Genomic DNA, 17,711 nt, shown 5'->3' with positions numbered 1-17,711 from the left:
GATCTGAAGCCCAAGTGCTTAATCCAAAAGACTTAGAATGATAGCTACACTTTAACCAAGTTACTACCTGACTTGCAGTCAGAGGTTCATCCTTCTGCATCTTTCAGGGATTGTTTAAACCAGTCTCAGCAATGAGTAATAAAGCCAAATCAGTTCACTAGTTTGCTACTTACTTACCTGCTTGGGGGACGTCACGTGGATCCGGCTGAAGTGATGTCACTCTTTCTTCCATCATGCTAAATGGACGTTTATCAGGGTCAAGCAGCATTGCTAGTTCTTCCAATGGTATTTTGTATCCTGCATAATACAAAACCATAAACTGTATGATTAAAACACACATAATCCCGGAAATTAGCTGAAATGTCTATAAAACTTTATAGCTAATTGGACACTATTAATTTAAGATATTTGGAATTGTCATGAACTGATTAAGGATGTGTTTTCAAAGGCTCCATGTCAATAAGTCAGGTCTTCAGTAATAATGCAGCACAATTATTAAGACAAGTACGTAGGATGCAAACATAAGGGTTTGTACAGGACAAGATAAAGTATATAAATTGGGATTTCAAGTTACACAAAATCTTACAAATATGATAAATTTACTGTAGTGAGTCAAGCTGACGTCTGAAACTGAACTCCACTTGGAATGATGAACCATTAACTTCCAGAACAATCCATCTGCCTGCTTAGACGAAGTCTGGTCCACTGCACTTTTGATAATTGAGGTGACAAGTTGGTTGTCCTTTAATGATCCAGTAACTGATTTGGTTATACTCTCAGGTCTCTCCACAGCCAGCATGCACTTCTTTTCTTATTTATATTCTGACTCAGGGTCTGCCCATGATGACACTTCACAATTCACAAACAAAAATTAATACAATTGGCATAATCAGAGTTCAAACATGGTACAGACAAGCTGCATAAATTACTGCCAGGTCAATACTGAATCATCAGTGCACACTATGTCATGATCCAATATATCTTTAGAAAAGTATTGAAAAACATTACACCAAACAAACACATCCACATGCCCTGCACATCTCACATACCAGTCTCCTAAAATACTAACCCCAATATCTCTCATCACTGGGAAAAAGATGAAAAATTCTTACCCACAATATACCCGATCTTGAAAAAACACCAAAATAAATATAATTAATCTGAGACTGCATAACACTAGGAAAACAAAACAAAACACATTCCTCCCACAAGTGTCACCCTATAGCTGTAAAAATATTGTATCTGTCTCAATTTTTAAATCATAACAGATGCCCATTCTGAAAAATGGGACCCCTGATTAATTTTTTGGCCAAAATGAAGTCTGATAAAGTGCAAAACAATACTTCTATAAATCGGTAACTGCTATGTGTGTTCATATTCTCACAGACTGAAAAGATAAATAACTGGTCATCACACAACACACTCAAGATGTTAATTAAAAAGCAGCTATGTGTATCCTTCCATTTATCTCAGAAAACTCACACTATCTGAGTGCAAACACTGTGGCAGAAACAAGTACAGCAGGAAGCTTCCTCTGTGCATCACTGAGCATACCTGACGGGTCTATCCCAGGCCCCATAATCTTTAGTATTTGTATTAATTACCTCAACCTAGCAAGTAAACATGCCACCACTCTTCAATTTGAAGATGTTACTACCTTGACCTGTTCTGCAGAAACCATTGAACAGCTTCAAGAAATCACCCAACAGTCCTTCACATTAGTATAAACAGGCTTACAAGCTCCCAACCATTTCAAAACCCTTAAAACAAACTAACAAACATAAACCCTAATTCTACTTACTCCAAAACAATTTGCAGCACAAAAAATACGTTTCAATATAATATCTTCCAATAATACTCAAACCGCCCCACTGTTTAAAAGACTGATACGGGACTGATCAATTCTGACATTAGTTGCATATATTGTGTTTAAAAACAAATGTCAAACGATGTTTACTTCTTTTAAAACTAAGTTACAATGTTACAAAGGACATACTTTAGATGGCTTATGTATACATTAATATACATTAATCGTTTTTAATGGCTCCACATTAAACTTGCTTTACTAGAAAGGCTCACCCAGACCCTGCTATAGTTTTCTGTGTGGGAAAGGTTAGTTTGCTTTTTATTTCTTGTATTTTGTATTACTTCACTGGCTTTTTCTATTCTGGGATTTGTTTTCTTTACACTGTGTTTTACTTCTGTTCTGCTTTTAACTGCATATTAAAACTTGAAAAGAGAGCACAGCTCTGTCTCTTGTGAGTCGGACAGATTTTTCCCCACCCTCCCACCTGGTTATTGCAGTGTTCTTAAACACCACTGTCTTTCTAGTTGCCTGCCCCTTATGTTAATTTGACCCCATATCTCATTTAGTCTCTGCTTTTACTGGCTGGTGTATGGACAAAATTATCATTTTGTGAAATCACTCCCATTCAACTATTTAAATTAATTGGCCATCCTACTGTATTCCATAGTACCAGAATACAAAAGTGCCCACCCCCTTTCAATCTATCTTGCTCTTTTAAAAATAGCGGCTCTCCACTAAAACTTTACTTTTTAGACAGTTAAAACTTAAGTTACCCACTTTCATATCTATGCACACTGCAGTGTTTAGGATAAACCATTTTTTTTCATGTTACCATTAAACATCTATCGCAGGACCACCAGTTACTGGAGAGCCCACATTCTGCCTCTCAGTAGTAATCTTGGGATTAGTGCTTCTGTTTTCTCCTGGTAAGCAAAGGAGTACAGTGAAATTATTTTCTGAAGACTGCTGATCACCAGAAAGCCTAATAACTGCTTTATAGGTGACAGCTTGGAATCTTTGCTTGTATTCTGATCCTGGTGAGAGTAGGAGCAGAGTGCATTGATTCCGGACTGTTTCTGGTTGGAGAGTGAGTGTCTGTGCTTTACGTACCTGACTGGTCTGGTTGCAATTCGAGCCATCTACCAGAAAAAGGCTACAAGCCTACAGACCTTTGCATCATCTGGGACAAGACTGTGGATCAACAAGCAGGCTGTGGCCTTCTTCTCTTCTTGGGATTGGTGCTAACATTTTGCTTCAGGTGAGAGAAGAAGCAAAGGAGCACCGAATCCCAACAGAGTGAAGCTGTGCTGAGACCAGCATTAGTAGTAGCCATTCACGTGACTCCCCTCTTTTCATCATTCTTGACAAGCTAATTCTTTGTTTTCAGTAAGTACTGCTTGATTTGTTTCTAACTTCAGAATATCTGCCTAAATACGTCATCCTTAATTTTTCAGGGTCTACGTATTAGTTTCCCCTCAAGTGTTTGTGACCTGTATAGGCACAGACACCTTGAATAACATTTTTCCTGTAAAACCACAACTGAAGCTTCTCCAATATCTAGTTGCACACAGGACAGTTAGTTTGCAGTGACAAGCACTGACCGATAGTTGCAATCGAGATACTCCTGATAGTGATTGATATTCTGACTCCAACAGTCTAATCAATAAAAAAAAAATAGTCTGTTGCCATGAATATGAACATTCCTACTGTCTCCGTTACTGGCTTGGTGGATATGGGCATCCTGAAGCAATGTAGAAATTGCCTCATGTTTACTGACAACCAGTTAATTCTCAAACAAACTGATACGATATGTGAAAGATGTATTTACACAATGTCACTGGAGGCAAAGCTCTCACATAAAAGTACTCCTAATGTCAATAAGGTTGTCAGTAGTACACATGCTGCACCCATCATGCACAATTCAAAGCAGATATATAGACCCACATATGCTGAGACACTTACATGTAGCCTTCTTAAACCACAAAGACCTCCTAGATGAAGTACACACAAGAAATACCCTCCGCAGCCCCAAACACACTCTTTCAAAACCACATCCACTTCAACACATAGAACTAAGTCTCATGGAGCCTCTACCTCCAAGCCCATAAGACAAGTCACCACACAATCTAACATTCTAGTTATTGGAAACTCCATCATTGAGACACAGTGATGTCCCTCTCACCAGGCTGAGTAAGGAGAAAGTTACGGTCAGTTGCTTATCATGGGCTGGGATCCGCCACATTACGCAAGCACTCAGGTCACTGGACTACAATTAGCAATAAGACTCCGTCAAAGTCCATGTTGGAGTAAATGACCTGAGCTCTCGGAATGTGTGCCTCAGGCTGGTATGAGCCTAGGACTGAGCAGCATTTTACCCTCTCCAAGGATGATGCCACAATACGAACAAAAGATGACTGACTTTAATAATTGGCTTAATTTCTGGAAATACCTCCAACATAGCAAATCAAAACCAAGAAAATCTAAAGGTATTACTGCTCAATGCTAGGAGCTTAAACAGGAAACTCCACTCCCTGGAAGCTCCCTTTACCCTAGAGAATGCTGATGTCTGTGCAGCCTCTGAGACATGGTTTAAAGCCACGGAGAGCACACCAACAGTGCAAGGTTATAATTCCTTCCACACATTTAGACCAACTACTTCACACGCAGGGGCTAAAGGTGGAGGTATCTCTGTTTACATCAAAAATAAATATAAAGATTCTAGTTGTCTACTGATGTACTATGTTCTTCATCTGTAAATATGTTGTAAGTAATTGCTATGTTATGTTAGTCAATCGCTATGTAATCCAATGTAACTACTGTCTGTTAATTTTAAATGTGGTGCTTTTCTCCCTGGGCCTCTGCTGAAAATGGACCTACGTCCAGTCGGACACTCCCGGTTAACAAATGTAAATTAATAAATAAATAATATACATCAAGGCTGGTCAAACAGGACAATGCATTTGAGCTGCTCCATGTTCAAATCATCATAGGTAAACTCCAATACCACTTATTCGCAAGCTATAGGTCCCCATCTATGACCCAGTTAACCTATACCATGTATTTAAACTTATTAGAAACATTAACTATCCAACCCAATACCATAGTCATGGGTGACTACCCCACTATTAACTGGGAATCCTATACGACATCAAACGTACATACACTGAGATTCTTGGATTTTGTAAAGACAAACTCCCTGTACCAGATATTCAATACACCAACCAGGGGTGCAATCATATTGGATCTGGTCCTCACTAATATGGGAGTGCGCTGCACAGCCCCTATTGTAATGCCTTCCCTGATAAGGTCAGACCACAAAATAGTCTCCTTTGAAGTAAAAATAAAACCTGGACCCCCAGCTCAACCGGGAATATTCAGGAACTATTCTGAGACTAACCTCATGCTATTAACTGTAGAACCTGGCAAACTTTCAAGCCCCTATAAACCCTGAGAACACTTCTGCCTAAGTAGAACTGTTCACAGAAACCCTGTACAAGCATGTTAATAGCTGCAGAGAGGCAGTTGTATCCACCAGGAAGTAGTACAGAATTAACTCAAAAAACAAGCCACCCTGGTGGAATCACAAAATCAATTAGATGTCTTCTGTCTTTCGGCTTTTCCCGGTTAGGGGTCGCCACAGTGGAACTCTGGTCCGTTAATGATTGGCAGTAGATTTTTATGTGCTGGCCTGCCGGGCCTAACGCACAACCTTCATCGAAGGAATGCTCACTCACGCATGTCAACACACAGAAGACGCTCTAACTGAGAATCGAACGTGCAATGTCTAACTGTGAGGCGACAACGCTACTGCAGCACAGTATAACCGGAGAAAGAAAATCATGGTAAAAATTATGAGGTGCAGAACCCAGCAAAATAAAACCACTCTCATTAAACTAAACAACTCAGAGGACAAATAAAGTCTACCAAAGCCAAATTTTTGGTACGTTTGGCCTCCCAGGCCAAGGATAACCATAAAGCATTCTTTAGCGATGTCCGTAACCTCAAAGGCAATACACAATTGTGAGCAGAGCTCAGTGTAAATGGAGCCACCTATACTGAGCCAGAAGCTACAGCAAACCTCCTGGCTTATAAATTCAGCTCCAACTTCACTCCTCTCTCCCCTTTAAACTTCCCTCAGGAAATATGATCAAATTTAATTCCCCCTACCATCACTAGGGAACAGGTCTAATGCTATCTGTCTAAGACCAAGAAGACCACTTCAATGGGCCCAGACAATATCCCAGGAGGCCTTCTAAATAGCAAGAAACATGAACTATTAGGGCCTCTGGAATTACTATTTAACTGTAGCCACCAAATAGGTTTCATGCCTCATGAATGGAGAAAAACAACAATCATACCTCTGCACAAAGGTGGGCCATCTATAGACCCTGGAAACTATAGACCCATAAGTCTCACTAGTCTTATATGTAAAGCCATGGAAAGAATTATCATGGAGATGATCAACAGAGATATAATAAACCTCTAGACACTGGACCCGACCCACTTTGGTTTCGTCAAGGGCAGATCATGCCTACTCAACTTGGTGGACTTCTTTGAGAAGGTCACCAAACCAATGGATAAGGGCAAAATCGTTAACACTGCCTACCTTGACCTGGCCAAGGCATTTGACAATACCCCACTCAGGCATTGTTGATAAACTCAAGAGGTTAGCTACAAACCTGTACGTCACCCAGTGAATAGCCAACTGGCTCACAGACAGGACCCAGGAAGTTAGAATTGAAGAGTCCACCTCTACAAAGAGGCCAGTCACAAGTGAAGTCCTTCAGGGATCAGTCCTTGGACTGCTCCTTTATGGGATTTACTTCCCTGAAGTCAAGGCCAATGTCAGTGGTCTCTGGCTGACTAAGTTTGCAGATGACTGCAAATTAGGAGCTGTCATTGAATTCCACACGGACTCAAATGCTGTCTAGGAAGGGCTGACACAAGCAAACAACTGGTGTCAGAGCCATTGGCTAAAACTAAATCCCAAGAAATGTATAACAGTATACTTTGGGAAGTCATCCATCCCTGGTAACTATCATATTGACAACACACCCCTTAGAGCTGACCCAGTAGGCAGGGACTTAGGGACACACACACAGATAGTAATCTAGCCTTTGATCACAGTGCGTCTACAGTGACGAGGATATCATGCTATGTTACGCAATTTACAAACAAAGGTATGACAGAGTCCAAGGAAATCACTGTTCCACTGTATTCGACATTTATTAGACCTATCATCGAGTACAATTCCCCCTTTGGTATGTACCTAACCAGGCATATCCAACAACTGGAGCATCCACAGAGGTTCCTCACGAAAAGAACACAGGACATAAGTAATATGTCTTATGCAGACTGCCTCAAGGCCCTATCCCTGTATTCTATCTCCTTCAGGCTTTTGAAGGGAGATCTATGCCTGGTATACAGGGCAATGTCTGACCCCACTATGAAGGATCTCTGCATATACATAAAACAAACAGTACCAAAAGTACCCATTCTAAAGAATTAAACCTTGCCTGTGATATAAATAGGACCTGCTGGAGGGATAGGAATGTATCCCAGAGTCTGCCCTGTCTATGGAACAAGCTCCCCATCCATGTTCATAGGTGTGCACTAGGCTAATGGCCCTGTTGCCTTTACAAGCCTAGCCCATAGGATTACCCTGGCATCTGGCCACCCAACCTTAGTTCCCAGTGTCTCTGTAGAGCACAGCCACTGGAGTGATCCCTGGGGTGAATTTTCTACTTCCCATCCAGTTATCAATATTTCTCTTGAAGAGGGCCAGTGAGGCGCTCTGCTAGACATGTATGGGAAGTCTATTCCATAGCATGGGCAGTCTCTGTGTTACGAACCTGTCCCTCCAGCATGTTCTGTTGATTGTGGTAATGAGGTTGAGGTCTCTGGAGTGTGTGGTGTGGAGGCATTGGGATCTCTTTAGATGTAACATTTTTAACAGAGCTGGGTCAGACATGGCTTAGTAAGTCAAGCAGTGATCGCCTCCAAGTAGGTGACACAGTTAATAGGTGGAGTTTTTTTTGAGTCTGTCCACATAGGACAAGTGTTTAAGGCCTGGGATCCTCTTTGTGAGGTACATTTGCAGCCTCTCCAGTTGCTGCAGGTGTCTAGTGAGGTGCATGCCAAACGGGGCATTGTACTCGATGACTAGCCTAATAAGAGAAGAGCAGAGGGAGACAATGACCTCTTTCTGAAGCAGAGTTCCTCCCTAACACAATTCAAGTGCAACTTGGAGAATTGGATGAGAAACCAGAAATTCATCCCTGGTATGTCTCTACTGCAAACAGGTAAGCTGTAAATGGCTTTTTCTCCCAGGACCATGTTTACATTTATCAAGGGTATCAGAACTTGTCAGAGATTTGGATTGCATGGCTAGGCTTAAAAAGGCTCTTGTGGTCTTTAGCCTAGTAAATATCTAAGAACCTATAAACTCACCCACATTTAATCAATTCAGTAAATATAGAGCCTGCACTGCTAGATTTTTACATAATTTTTGACTGCTTTTTATGTTTAAAGTAAATATGTTGCATACCTCACTTGATTAGTGTTTCTGTGGTTTCCTAAATAACCTTAGCATACAATTATTTTATTTTTTGTGAACCATTGTATTTTTTTCTGCCTTAAGACTGTATTCATTATGGAGCTTTTCTCTCTGAGCCTCCTATGAAAAAGGGCTGCTGCCCAGTCAGATTAACCCGGTCAACAAATGTCAAATAAATAAAATACTAAATAAATTAAATACTGCTTTCGATTTTAAACCTAATACTTTTGTTATACGTTTTTCTTTTAGACAGTGAAAGTCTGACAGTGCACACAATGTACATGGGCCTAGCCTTATGCTTTATTTATATTTTTAACATTTTCACTGATCCAGCTTAGCAATTATTTTTGTTTTTCATCCTACTTAAGTTTTCAGTTGTATACCTATACACGTTTATTCATATTATGATTTGTTTTGACATACAAACCTGACAAAGTGTTTATCTGATACAAAAGTGATCTTTGTTAAAAGTTGCATATTTGTTAATATTTATTCTGGTAGATGTCTAGTCATATATCTTTACATTAGTTTGTTTCTTAATAAAGATGTGACTAGTTGTTAGCCTATAAAAAGTGTTAATAAACGAGTCTTAGATTGTAATTTGTCTCTAGATTTTCAGTTTCAGTTTTATGTAGCACAGTCTCTGGTTACACTATAGTGTTCAGGGGGAAGGGGGACTTGGCTAAAGGAATGATTTTAATGCTTTTATTGCTCTTAACAGAACTACCCTCTGTAACAACTCCCTTGCTCCAAACAACCTGATTATATATAAATAAGGAATGTTCTTTATGCTCTTCATTATACTCAACTAGGATCGCTGGTTTGTGTGTCTCAATAAAGGATATTCCATTTTTAACTCAGCTGTGGACTACCTACTATTTTATATTTGATTATTTTGTAGCGTGTATTTTATAGTTATATTTTACACTTCAAATTTATTAAGTGAACTAAGTGCATAACATAATTCAGGAAGTGGACATCACACCCTCCACACTGCAAAGTTCATTCCTGGTTTTAGAAAGCTTATTCTGCACTCATCTGGGACATGCTCCTGTCTCCATAACACTATGAAAACCCTCAGAAGCCATTTCTCCCATAAGGCATCTGCGTTTTCATCATATCTGCTGTGGCCTCACGTATGCCTGTTGCTTTCCCTGACTTCATTTCCTTGTTGTTCTCCTTACTTCCTCTAGGGGGATTCTTGCAGATGGAATTACTCCCTCCATCTACCTTTGATGTCCTGTGGACTGCTGACTCTGAGCAAGTCATTGCTGACATTCGCTCTGGAATAGAATTCCAATTCATGTTAGGCAAAGCACCTCATTGACTCTCTTAAAGAAGAATCTTGATGAGTGGATGGGAGATCGTAGGTTTGTCCCAGGGATTACTTCTGTGTCACTATTAGACAGAGGCACAGTAAACTAAACTTTAAAAAGGGCACAGTATACTCAAATCAAGGGGTGGCGTAAGCCAAACACAATCGGGCTAGGCTTATAAATGCCCCAGGGCAGATAGCCTAGTATGAACCTATGAACCTATGACATGCATTATCAATAGTGTCTGAAGACTGCAGTAGTGATGGGTGGTAACTCTAAACCTAACGCAAACCCCCTTTCCCAAACCTAATTCAAAGAAATCTGAGGTTAGTATTATGGGGGGGTTAGGGTTTTTCCTTACTCAATCTATTGGGGATCGATTTTTAGGGTGTTCAATATTCTGTATGTGTGAACATCTTAATGCCAATATTTTCATTTGACATTATGTACATTTGATTATACAGAGTAGAAGGAGATTATATATGTTGATTTTTTGTTAATCGGGAAAGATAGATATGTGTGTGTCTATGTGGTGTGTGTGTATATATATATATACATATATATATATATATATATATATATATATATATATATATATGTATACACACACACACACACACACACACACACACACACACACACACATATAGAGACGGATATAAACACACACACACACACAATCTATATCACATGGCTGAAATTCCACATGATCGAATGGCAAAAAACTGAGGATCAGAAAATTGAACTGGATTATCCTCCAAAAGCAGATAACAGAAACAGATTTTTACAGTGAGGCAAGCTGTCCTGCACTCCCACATGTCATACATATTACATATGTATCAGGTTTTGTACCTCATGAATGGAGAAAGGCAACAGTCATCCGTCTGCACAAAGGTGGGCCATCTACAGACCCTGGATGTAGATGTTAGAGTGTATTCACTGTTGCAGTCATCACACTTGGGATTATCTGCCGTCAGCTAGCCCTCGGTCAGCCCAAATACCAGAGTCCTGGGATTTCTGCGTTGGATGCTATCACCTCTTCCATGACGTCAAGTCCTCAGGGGTACAAAACATGCAGCCGACACCATTACATCAGTTTCTTACCCCAGATGTCAGGAGCCCCCAAAATAGGAAGCAATTACATGATGTGAAACGCCTCCAGTAAAAAGCAAATACCATTGCCGTAAGATATTATCTCCAAAGCAAGTTATGAAAATAAAATTGCCAAAGATTCCAAAGACAACCACAAGGCATTGTATAACTATGTCAAGAATCTAAATGGCAATGCTCAGATCTGCTCTGAGCTAACACAGAATGGCATTAAATATACTGATCCCAAGGATACTGCCAATATCCTGGCAGATCGATTGCCAACTTCACCCCCCCCCTCACCCCCTAAATGGCCCATCTCAATAGCGGAAGATTGCCAAATTCCGTTTATAATGGCCACACACGTACAAAACGCACTCTCTAAAGCTAAGAATACAGCATCCATAGGACCAGATGACATCCCGGGCTGTGTACTACATGAACTGGCACCTCACCTAAGTGTCATGTTTAATCATAGCCTCACCTCAGGTTTTGTGCCCACTGAGTGGCGCAGAGCTACAGTTATCCCACTCCACAAGGGGGGATCCCACCTTGGATCCCGGAAACTACCGTCCCATCAGTCGGACAAGCCTTATCTGCAAGGCCATGGAGCGTACTATCATGGAACTTACAAAGACAATGACAACCTTCAAACACTGGACCCCACCCAGTTTGAGTTCGTGAAGGGCCGATCGTGTCTCTTGAACCGGACTGACTTCTTTAAATCAGTCTCCAGAGCCATGGACAAGGGTAAGGTGGCCCACACAGCCTATCTAGACCTTGCCAAGGCCTTTGACACCATCCCTCACTCTGGAATCATAGATAAACTTACTAAGCTGGGCATTAATCCCTATGTCACCAAATGGTCTGCTAACTGGCTTACTGATAGAACCCACACTGTAAAAGTAGCCGACTCCAAATCCAGCTCCAGACAAGTGGGAGTACCTCAGGGTTCAGTCCTGGGACCACTCTTGTTTGGCATCTACTTCTCTGAAGTACAGGCCAACACTAAGGGACTCTGGCTAACAAAGTTCGCAGATGACAGCAAACTGGGAGCCATTATTGAATCCCCAAATGATGTGGATACTCTACAAAAGGGCCTTACAGAAACAGATGCTTGGTGCCAGAGCCATGGGCTCAAGCTCAATGCCAAGAAATGTATAGTTATCCCCTTTGGGAAAAAACATGCATCTGTGAATTACCATATAGGTGGCAGTACAGTGAACACCGAAAGTGTGATAAGAGACTTGGGGACACAGGTGGACAGTGGTCTCACTTTCGATAACTACATTGCCACAACAGTCAGGAAATCCTATGTGGCACACCTCATCACTAAAGGCTTTTCATCCAGAAAAAAAGGAGGAGGTCATTGTCCCGCTGTACTCATCCCTCATTACACCCAGCAACAACTGGAAAGGCAAAAGAAATACCTCACTAAAAGAATCACAGGCCTAAAGCAGATGTCCTACGCTGCCCGCCTTAAAAAAACTCCAGCTATACTCTGTCACATATCGTCTACTCAGAGGCGATCTCTGTTTAACATACAAGGCCATGTCGAACCCAGAGATGTTGGACATGCTACACTTAAAGAAATCCCAATCCCTCAGAGCCACATGCTCCAGGCATCTAAACCTTGTCATCACAATAAACAAAACATGCTGGAGGGATAGGTTCCTGACCCAGAGACTCCCCAGACTATGGAATAGATTGCCCATACATGTCAAGCAGAATGCCTCTTTGGCCCTCTTCAAAAGGAAATTTGACTATTGGATGGGAGGAAGGAAATTCACCCTCGGGATCACGTCAGTCGCCCTGCTGGACAGGGGTCCAGGGAAGTAAATAGTGTGGGAAGAAATAGCCATGGAATTATTATGGCTAGGCTTGTTTAGGCCCTAGAGCTGATAGGTTGGTACTAGGCTATCAACCTATGAACCTATAAGATATGGCAAAAAGAGGATGGATGGAAAGAAAAGAAAAGTCAGGGGGCTGGAGGGATGGTAAAGTACAGTTTTGTACCTACCATAAATGTAGATGTTCGAGTGCTAATACAGCTGCAGTCATCACACTTGGGTTATCCTGCCGTCAGGCGGGTCCTCGGTCGGCCGAATTCCTAAGTCTAGGTCTGGCATCTGTTGTCGTCGCTTCTTCCCTGACGTCAGTGCGGCAGGGGTATAAAAGAGGCAGCCGATGACATTTTCTTCAGTCTTCCTTGCCCCAGATGTCAGGTGCCACCAGAAAGGAAGGCAAAACATGATGTTATGCAAACATACATAAGTAGATAAATCAAAACAGTAGTTGCAAGCAATTACACCATAAAGAAATACCCCAAATAGGTTGTATGTTAAAGGTGTTTGTCATAAGCCCTGTCCTAAGAGGGGATAGAGGGAGGGTAACCTGGACTGCAGCTGTATGAGCACTCTAACATCTACATTTATGGTAGGTACAAAACTGTACTGTTCATCGTGCATACAGCTGCAGTCATCACAATTGGGTAGAATCCCAAAGCTAAGTAAGGGTGGCTGGTACTAAGCAGAATTAGGAGGAGCTAGAATGCCCTGCAGGACTGCTGTGGCAAAGCCCGCTCTAGATTTTGAGTATAGTGGAAGGTGGTAGGGCTTGGAGAAAGTGTGCACTGAACTCCAAGTAGCTGCTTCCAAAATGTCCTTGGTAGGGACCCCCGTGAGGAAAGCTGCAGAGGTAGCTGTAGCCCTGGTGGAGTGGGATCTGATGTATACAGGCACTGATTTTCCATGAAATGAATAACAAAAGCGTATGCAGTGGGCTATCCATTTTGAAATAGTCTGTTTGGAAATAGCCTTTCCTTGAGCACCTGTAGCATAGGACACAAAGAGCTGCTCAGATTTCCTGAATGACTTTGTTCTGTCCAAGTAATAACGAAGTTGCCTGTGAATGTCCAAGAAATGTAGTAGCCTCTCATCTTTGTTCTGTGGATTTGGATAAAAGGTAGGCAAATGAATAGTCTGATTCAAAGCTACACTGGATACTACCTTTGGCACGAAGGTAGGGTTGGTTCATAAGGAAACCCTGTCCTGATGGAAAATGATGAATGGTTGCACAGCCATGAGGGCCTGTAGCTCCGAAACCCTTCATGCTGAGGTAATAGTCAGAAGGAAGGCTGTTTTCCACGACAAGTATTGTAACTCTGCTGAAGAAGTCGGCTCAAAAGGAGGCAGGGTCAGCTTTTCCAATACGAAGTTGAGGTCCCAAGCTGGGACTGGTGGTTTCCGTGGGGGTTTTATATTTTTGCCCCTCTGAGGAACTACCTTAATAGACGATGTGAGAATAAAGGAGGATCCGTATTGTATTGTGCTGAAATGGCTGAAGCGTGGATCTTGGAGGAGAAGGAAAGGCCACTGTAACATCTCAGCTAGGTACTGTAAAATTTGAGGTATATTTATTACCCAAGGATTCTGGCCCTTTGCTTGATTCCAGGAACAAAATCGTTTCCATTTGGCGGAGTAGGTTTTTCTAGTAGAGGGTCTCCTGGCCTCTAAGATGACATCCTGCACCTCCTTGGAGAGGAGAGTCTGTTGGGAAATTAAGGTATTCTCCATGCAGCTAGATTTAATGTTCTGAGCTGACTGTGAAGGGTTTTGTAGTTGTGCTGGGACAACAGAAGAGGAACTTGAGGTAGGATCCATGGTGGTGAGTATGACAGGCTCTTTAGGAGAGGATACCAGTGCTGTCGTGGCCAGTCTGGAGCAATGAGAATCATTTGTAGCCTCTCTGCTCTGGTTTTTAATAGGACTTCGGTCAGTAGAGGTACAGGCAGGAAGGCATAGACTGTAAACGTTGTCCAATTGAAAGAGACTGCGTCCACTTTCCAGGCCTGTGGATGATAGGTCCTTGAGCAGAATTTCTCCAACTGGTAATTTCTGTGGGTAGCAAATAGATCTATGTCTGGCTGTCCCCATGCCTGAGTTATCCTTGAAAAGACTTGAGGATGCGACTTCCATTCGTATGGGTCTGTCATATTTCTGCTTAAGTTGTCTGCCAGTGTGTTTTCTTTCCTTGGCAGGAATTGTGCCTGTAGTTGAATTTGTAATTCCAGTGCTGTGTTCCACAGGGTCATAGCTTGCCTGCACAGGGGGTATGAATGAGTCCCCCCCTGTTTATGTACCACATGACTGTGGTGTTGTCTGTCCTTATTAATAGCTGGCCTGGATGCAGTAGGTCTTTGATAAGAGCCTTTTGCATGGCTAGCATCTCCTTTTGGTTGATGTGTAGGTGCACCTCTTTTTGGGACCATTTTCCCTGAATGCACTGATCTGCCACGTGTGCTCCCCAGGCGTAGTCTGAGGCGTCTGTTGTGATGATTTGAGTTGCTTGTGGTAAACAGAAAGGGAGACCTGTGTTTCTTTGGCATGCTTGAGCCCACCACAAAAATTCCTTTTGAAGGCATGGAATGAGTGGTATAATTGTTTCCAAGCTGTGGCTGTGTTGAGACCATAAGTTTTTTAGGTACAATTGTAGTTTCCTCATATGCAGCTTTGCACACGGTATTAGTAGGATGCAAGATGCCATGAACCCCAGAGCCTGCAGGACTTTCCTTACAGTTAGCCTGGTTAAAGTTGCCATTTTGTTGAAGTATTGAGACAGTTGCCCTTGTTTGTCTGGCGTGAGGTAGGCCATCTGGGTCATTGTATTTAAGCTGGCACCCAGGAAAATTATCTGTTGAGAAGGTATTAGTTTTGATTTATTTTTGTTCACTGTGTAACCCAGGTAGTTTAACAGTTTTATTACAAACGCCAGATGCTGCAATAGAATGTCCTTGCTGTCCGCTTGGATCAGGCAGTCGTCCAGATATGGGTAGATTTGCATTCCTTATTGTCTGCAGAAGGCAATTACTGATGCCAGGCATTTCGTAAACACTCTGGGTGCAGTAGATAAGCCAAAGGGCAATGCAGAGAATTGGTAATGGGTTGAACCTGCAAGAAATCTGAGGTATCTTCTGCAATCTTGTCTGATAGGGACATGCAGGTATGCCTCCTTGAGGTCCAACATTACCAGCCAAGACTCCTTGCCCAGCATGGGAAGAAGCTGCTGTAATGTGAGCATCTTCTGGTACCTCTAGATATGTGTTTAGAATAGATAGGTCTAAGATGGGTCTCCAAACTTTGTCCTTCCTTGGTACCAGAAATAACCTTGAATAAAAACCTTGACCTTGTTCTTTTGCAGGTACCTCTTGAATTGCTTTCATATCCATGAGAGCGGAAATTTGCTTTTGTGCCTCTGCCCATTGATTTTGTGGCAGGTTTGGCATGCCTCTCATTTTTGGAAGGATGTGAAAGTGGAACCTGTAGCCTCTGTCTATGATATCCAGAATCCATTTGTCCTTTGTAACAATGTGCCAGTTTTTTGAAAATAAGGCCAGTTTTCCACCCAAAGGTGCTGCCATTATAGCTTTGTTTGGCAGGCATGGGGGAAAGTTATTGTGTCTGTTTTCTAAATGACTGTGGTCTATATTCTCCACCTCTCGGGGCTGGTGCTTGCCACTGTCTAGCTCTATAAGATCCTTGAGGTTGTCCTCTACCCCTTGGGCGTCTGTATCTGCCCCTTTGGGGTCTGTCCGTGGCTGGAAAGGACCAATTTTTTGAAGGCCAGTTTCTGCTAAAGCGTGGAGGCTGCACCTGCAAGAAATCTTCAACTGTTTGCATAGACTTCGCTTTTTCCTCCATTTTCTTTAGTACCTCCTCAGCTTTAACACCGAACAATACATCTTTTTGTAGTGGCGCATCTAATAACTTTGCTTTGACATGATCTGGTAAGGTTTGCTCTTTGAGCCAAGCATGTCTACGTATGACAGATCCCGTGACAGCAGCTCTACATGAGGCCTTTAAAGCATCAAAACCACACTGCAAGCTATGTTTCCCCACTTGTTCTGCTCCATGCAACAAATCCTGCAACTCTTTCAAATCTGGTTGTTCTGTTTGTGTCATTTTGCTTTTCAGCTGAGATAGCAAGAACTGTTGGTACTTTAACATGTGAAATTGACAGTTTAATGCCCTCATGGTTAAAGTGGCTGAGGTATACACCTTTTCCCCCCACCTTTCTAATGCTCTGGAATCTCTCTCTGAAGGTAAAGGGTTTTTAGCAGTAGAGGCCTTAATCCCCTTGGGACCCTGTGAAATTGTTTCTGGGTCAGCAGTATGGCTTTTATAAAGGAACTGGTGAAAATCAGTGACCCGGTAATACCTGTCTGGTTTAACAGGGGCTAGAGGTAAAGAGTCTGGATTAAGACTGGCTTCTCCGTATACATCATCCAAAATATCTAAGACAGGAGGGATAGCCAGGGGCCTGTGCTGGGGAAGCAGTAAAAATTCCCTGAGTCTTTTCTTGGAATCTGAGTAATCTTGGCCTTCCCAGTGGAAGTGCTCTCTCAAAGTATGCAGGGTTTCTCCAAAAGAGTAGTCTTCAGGGGGGGGGGGGCGAGGGAATAGACTCCTCAGCATCAGAGTCTTCAAAAGGGGAATAGGCGTAATCCTGGTCCACAGAATGGTCTGAGGTAATAGAAGCCTGGTCTGAGGAAGGGTAGTCTTCCTCCAACCTGGGTCTTTTGTCTGGGGGAGGTTGAGAACCCCTGATGAGAGTAATCAAATCCTCAGCCATTTTAAGCATCTGTTTTTTAGGCATGGGGCCTTGAGAGGAGGTCTGAGGACCCTATTTTTTAGTTTTCAATGCAGCTTTAGATTTAGTGAAGGATTTAATAGAGAAGGTGGTAGGCCTGAAAACACCTTCAGAAATGGCAGGCCTCACTAAATTTCTGGTTTCCCCAAGAGTGGCATCGGTATCTGCAGTGGGAATGGAGCCTGCGACCTCAGGTACTGAAGTCGCCGGTAAAATAGTTTCACTGGTAGTCAGGGGCTGCGTAGGCGCTTCGCTGATAACCAGAGAACCGGTAGTCTGCCAAAGCGTGGCCTCA

At 42.3% G+C, this 17,711-nt stretch overlaps 1 protein-coding gene across 3 annotated transcripts in view; it reads right to left on the bottom strand.

The window, feature by feature from the left end:
- The window catches only part of LOC122808426 (zinc finger protein 585B-like), a 281,651-nt gene that overhangs the window by 126,478 nt on the left and 137,462 nt on the right, over positions 1-17,711 (bottom strand). For all 3 annotated transcript variants that reach the window (XM_044079388.1, XM_044079401.1, XM_044079394.1), the window contains one exon: positions 178-297. In XM_044079388.1, coding sequence (XP_043935323.1) covers positions 178-297 — 120 coding nt within the window. The remainder of the gene's footprint in view (positions 1-177; positions 298-17,711) is intronic.

This window comes from Protopterus annectens, chromosome 1.part1 (genome assembly GCF_019279795.1).
Source record: "Protopterus annectens isolate FY-2018-M chromosome 1.part1, PAN1.0, whole genome shotgun sequence".
NCBI classification, from domain to species: Eukaryota; Metazoa; Chordata; order Ceratodontiformes; family Protopteridae; genus Protopterus; species Protopterus annectens.
The sequence above is the reverse complement of the archived record's forward strand: the minus strand, read 5'-3'. Positions and strand labels throughout refer to the sequence as shown.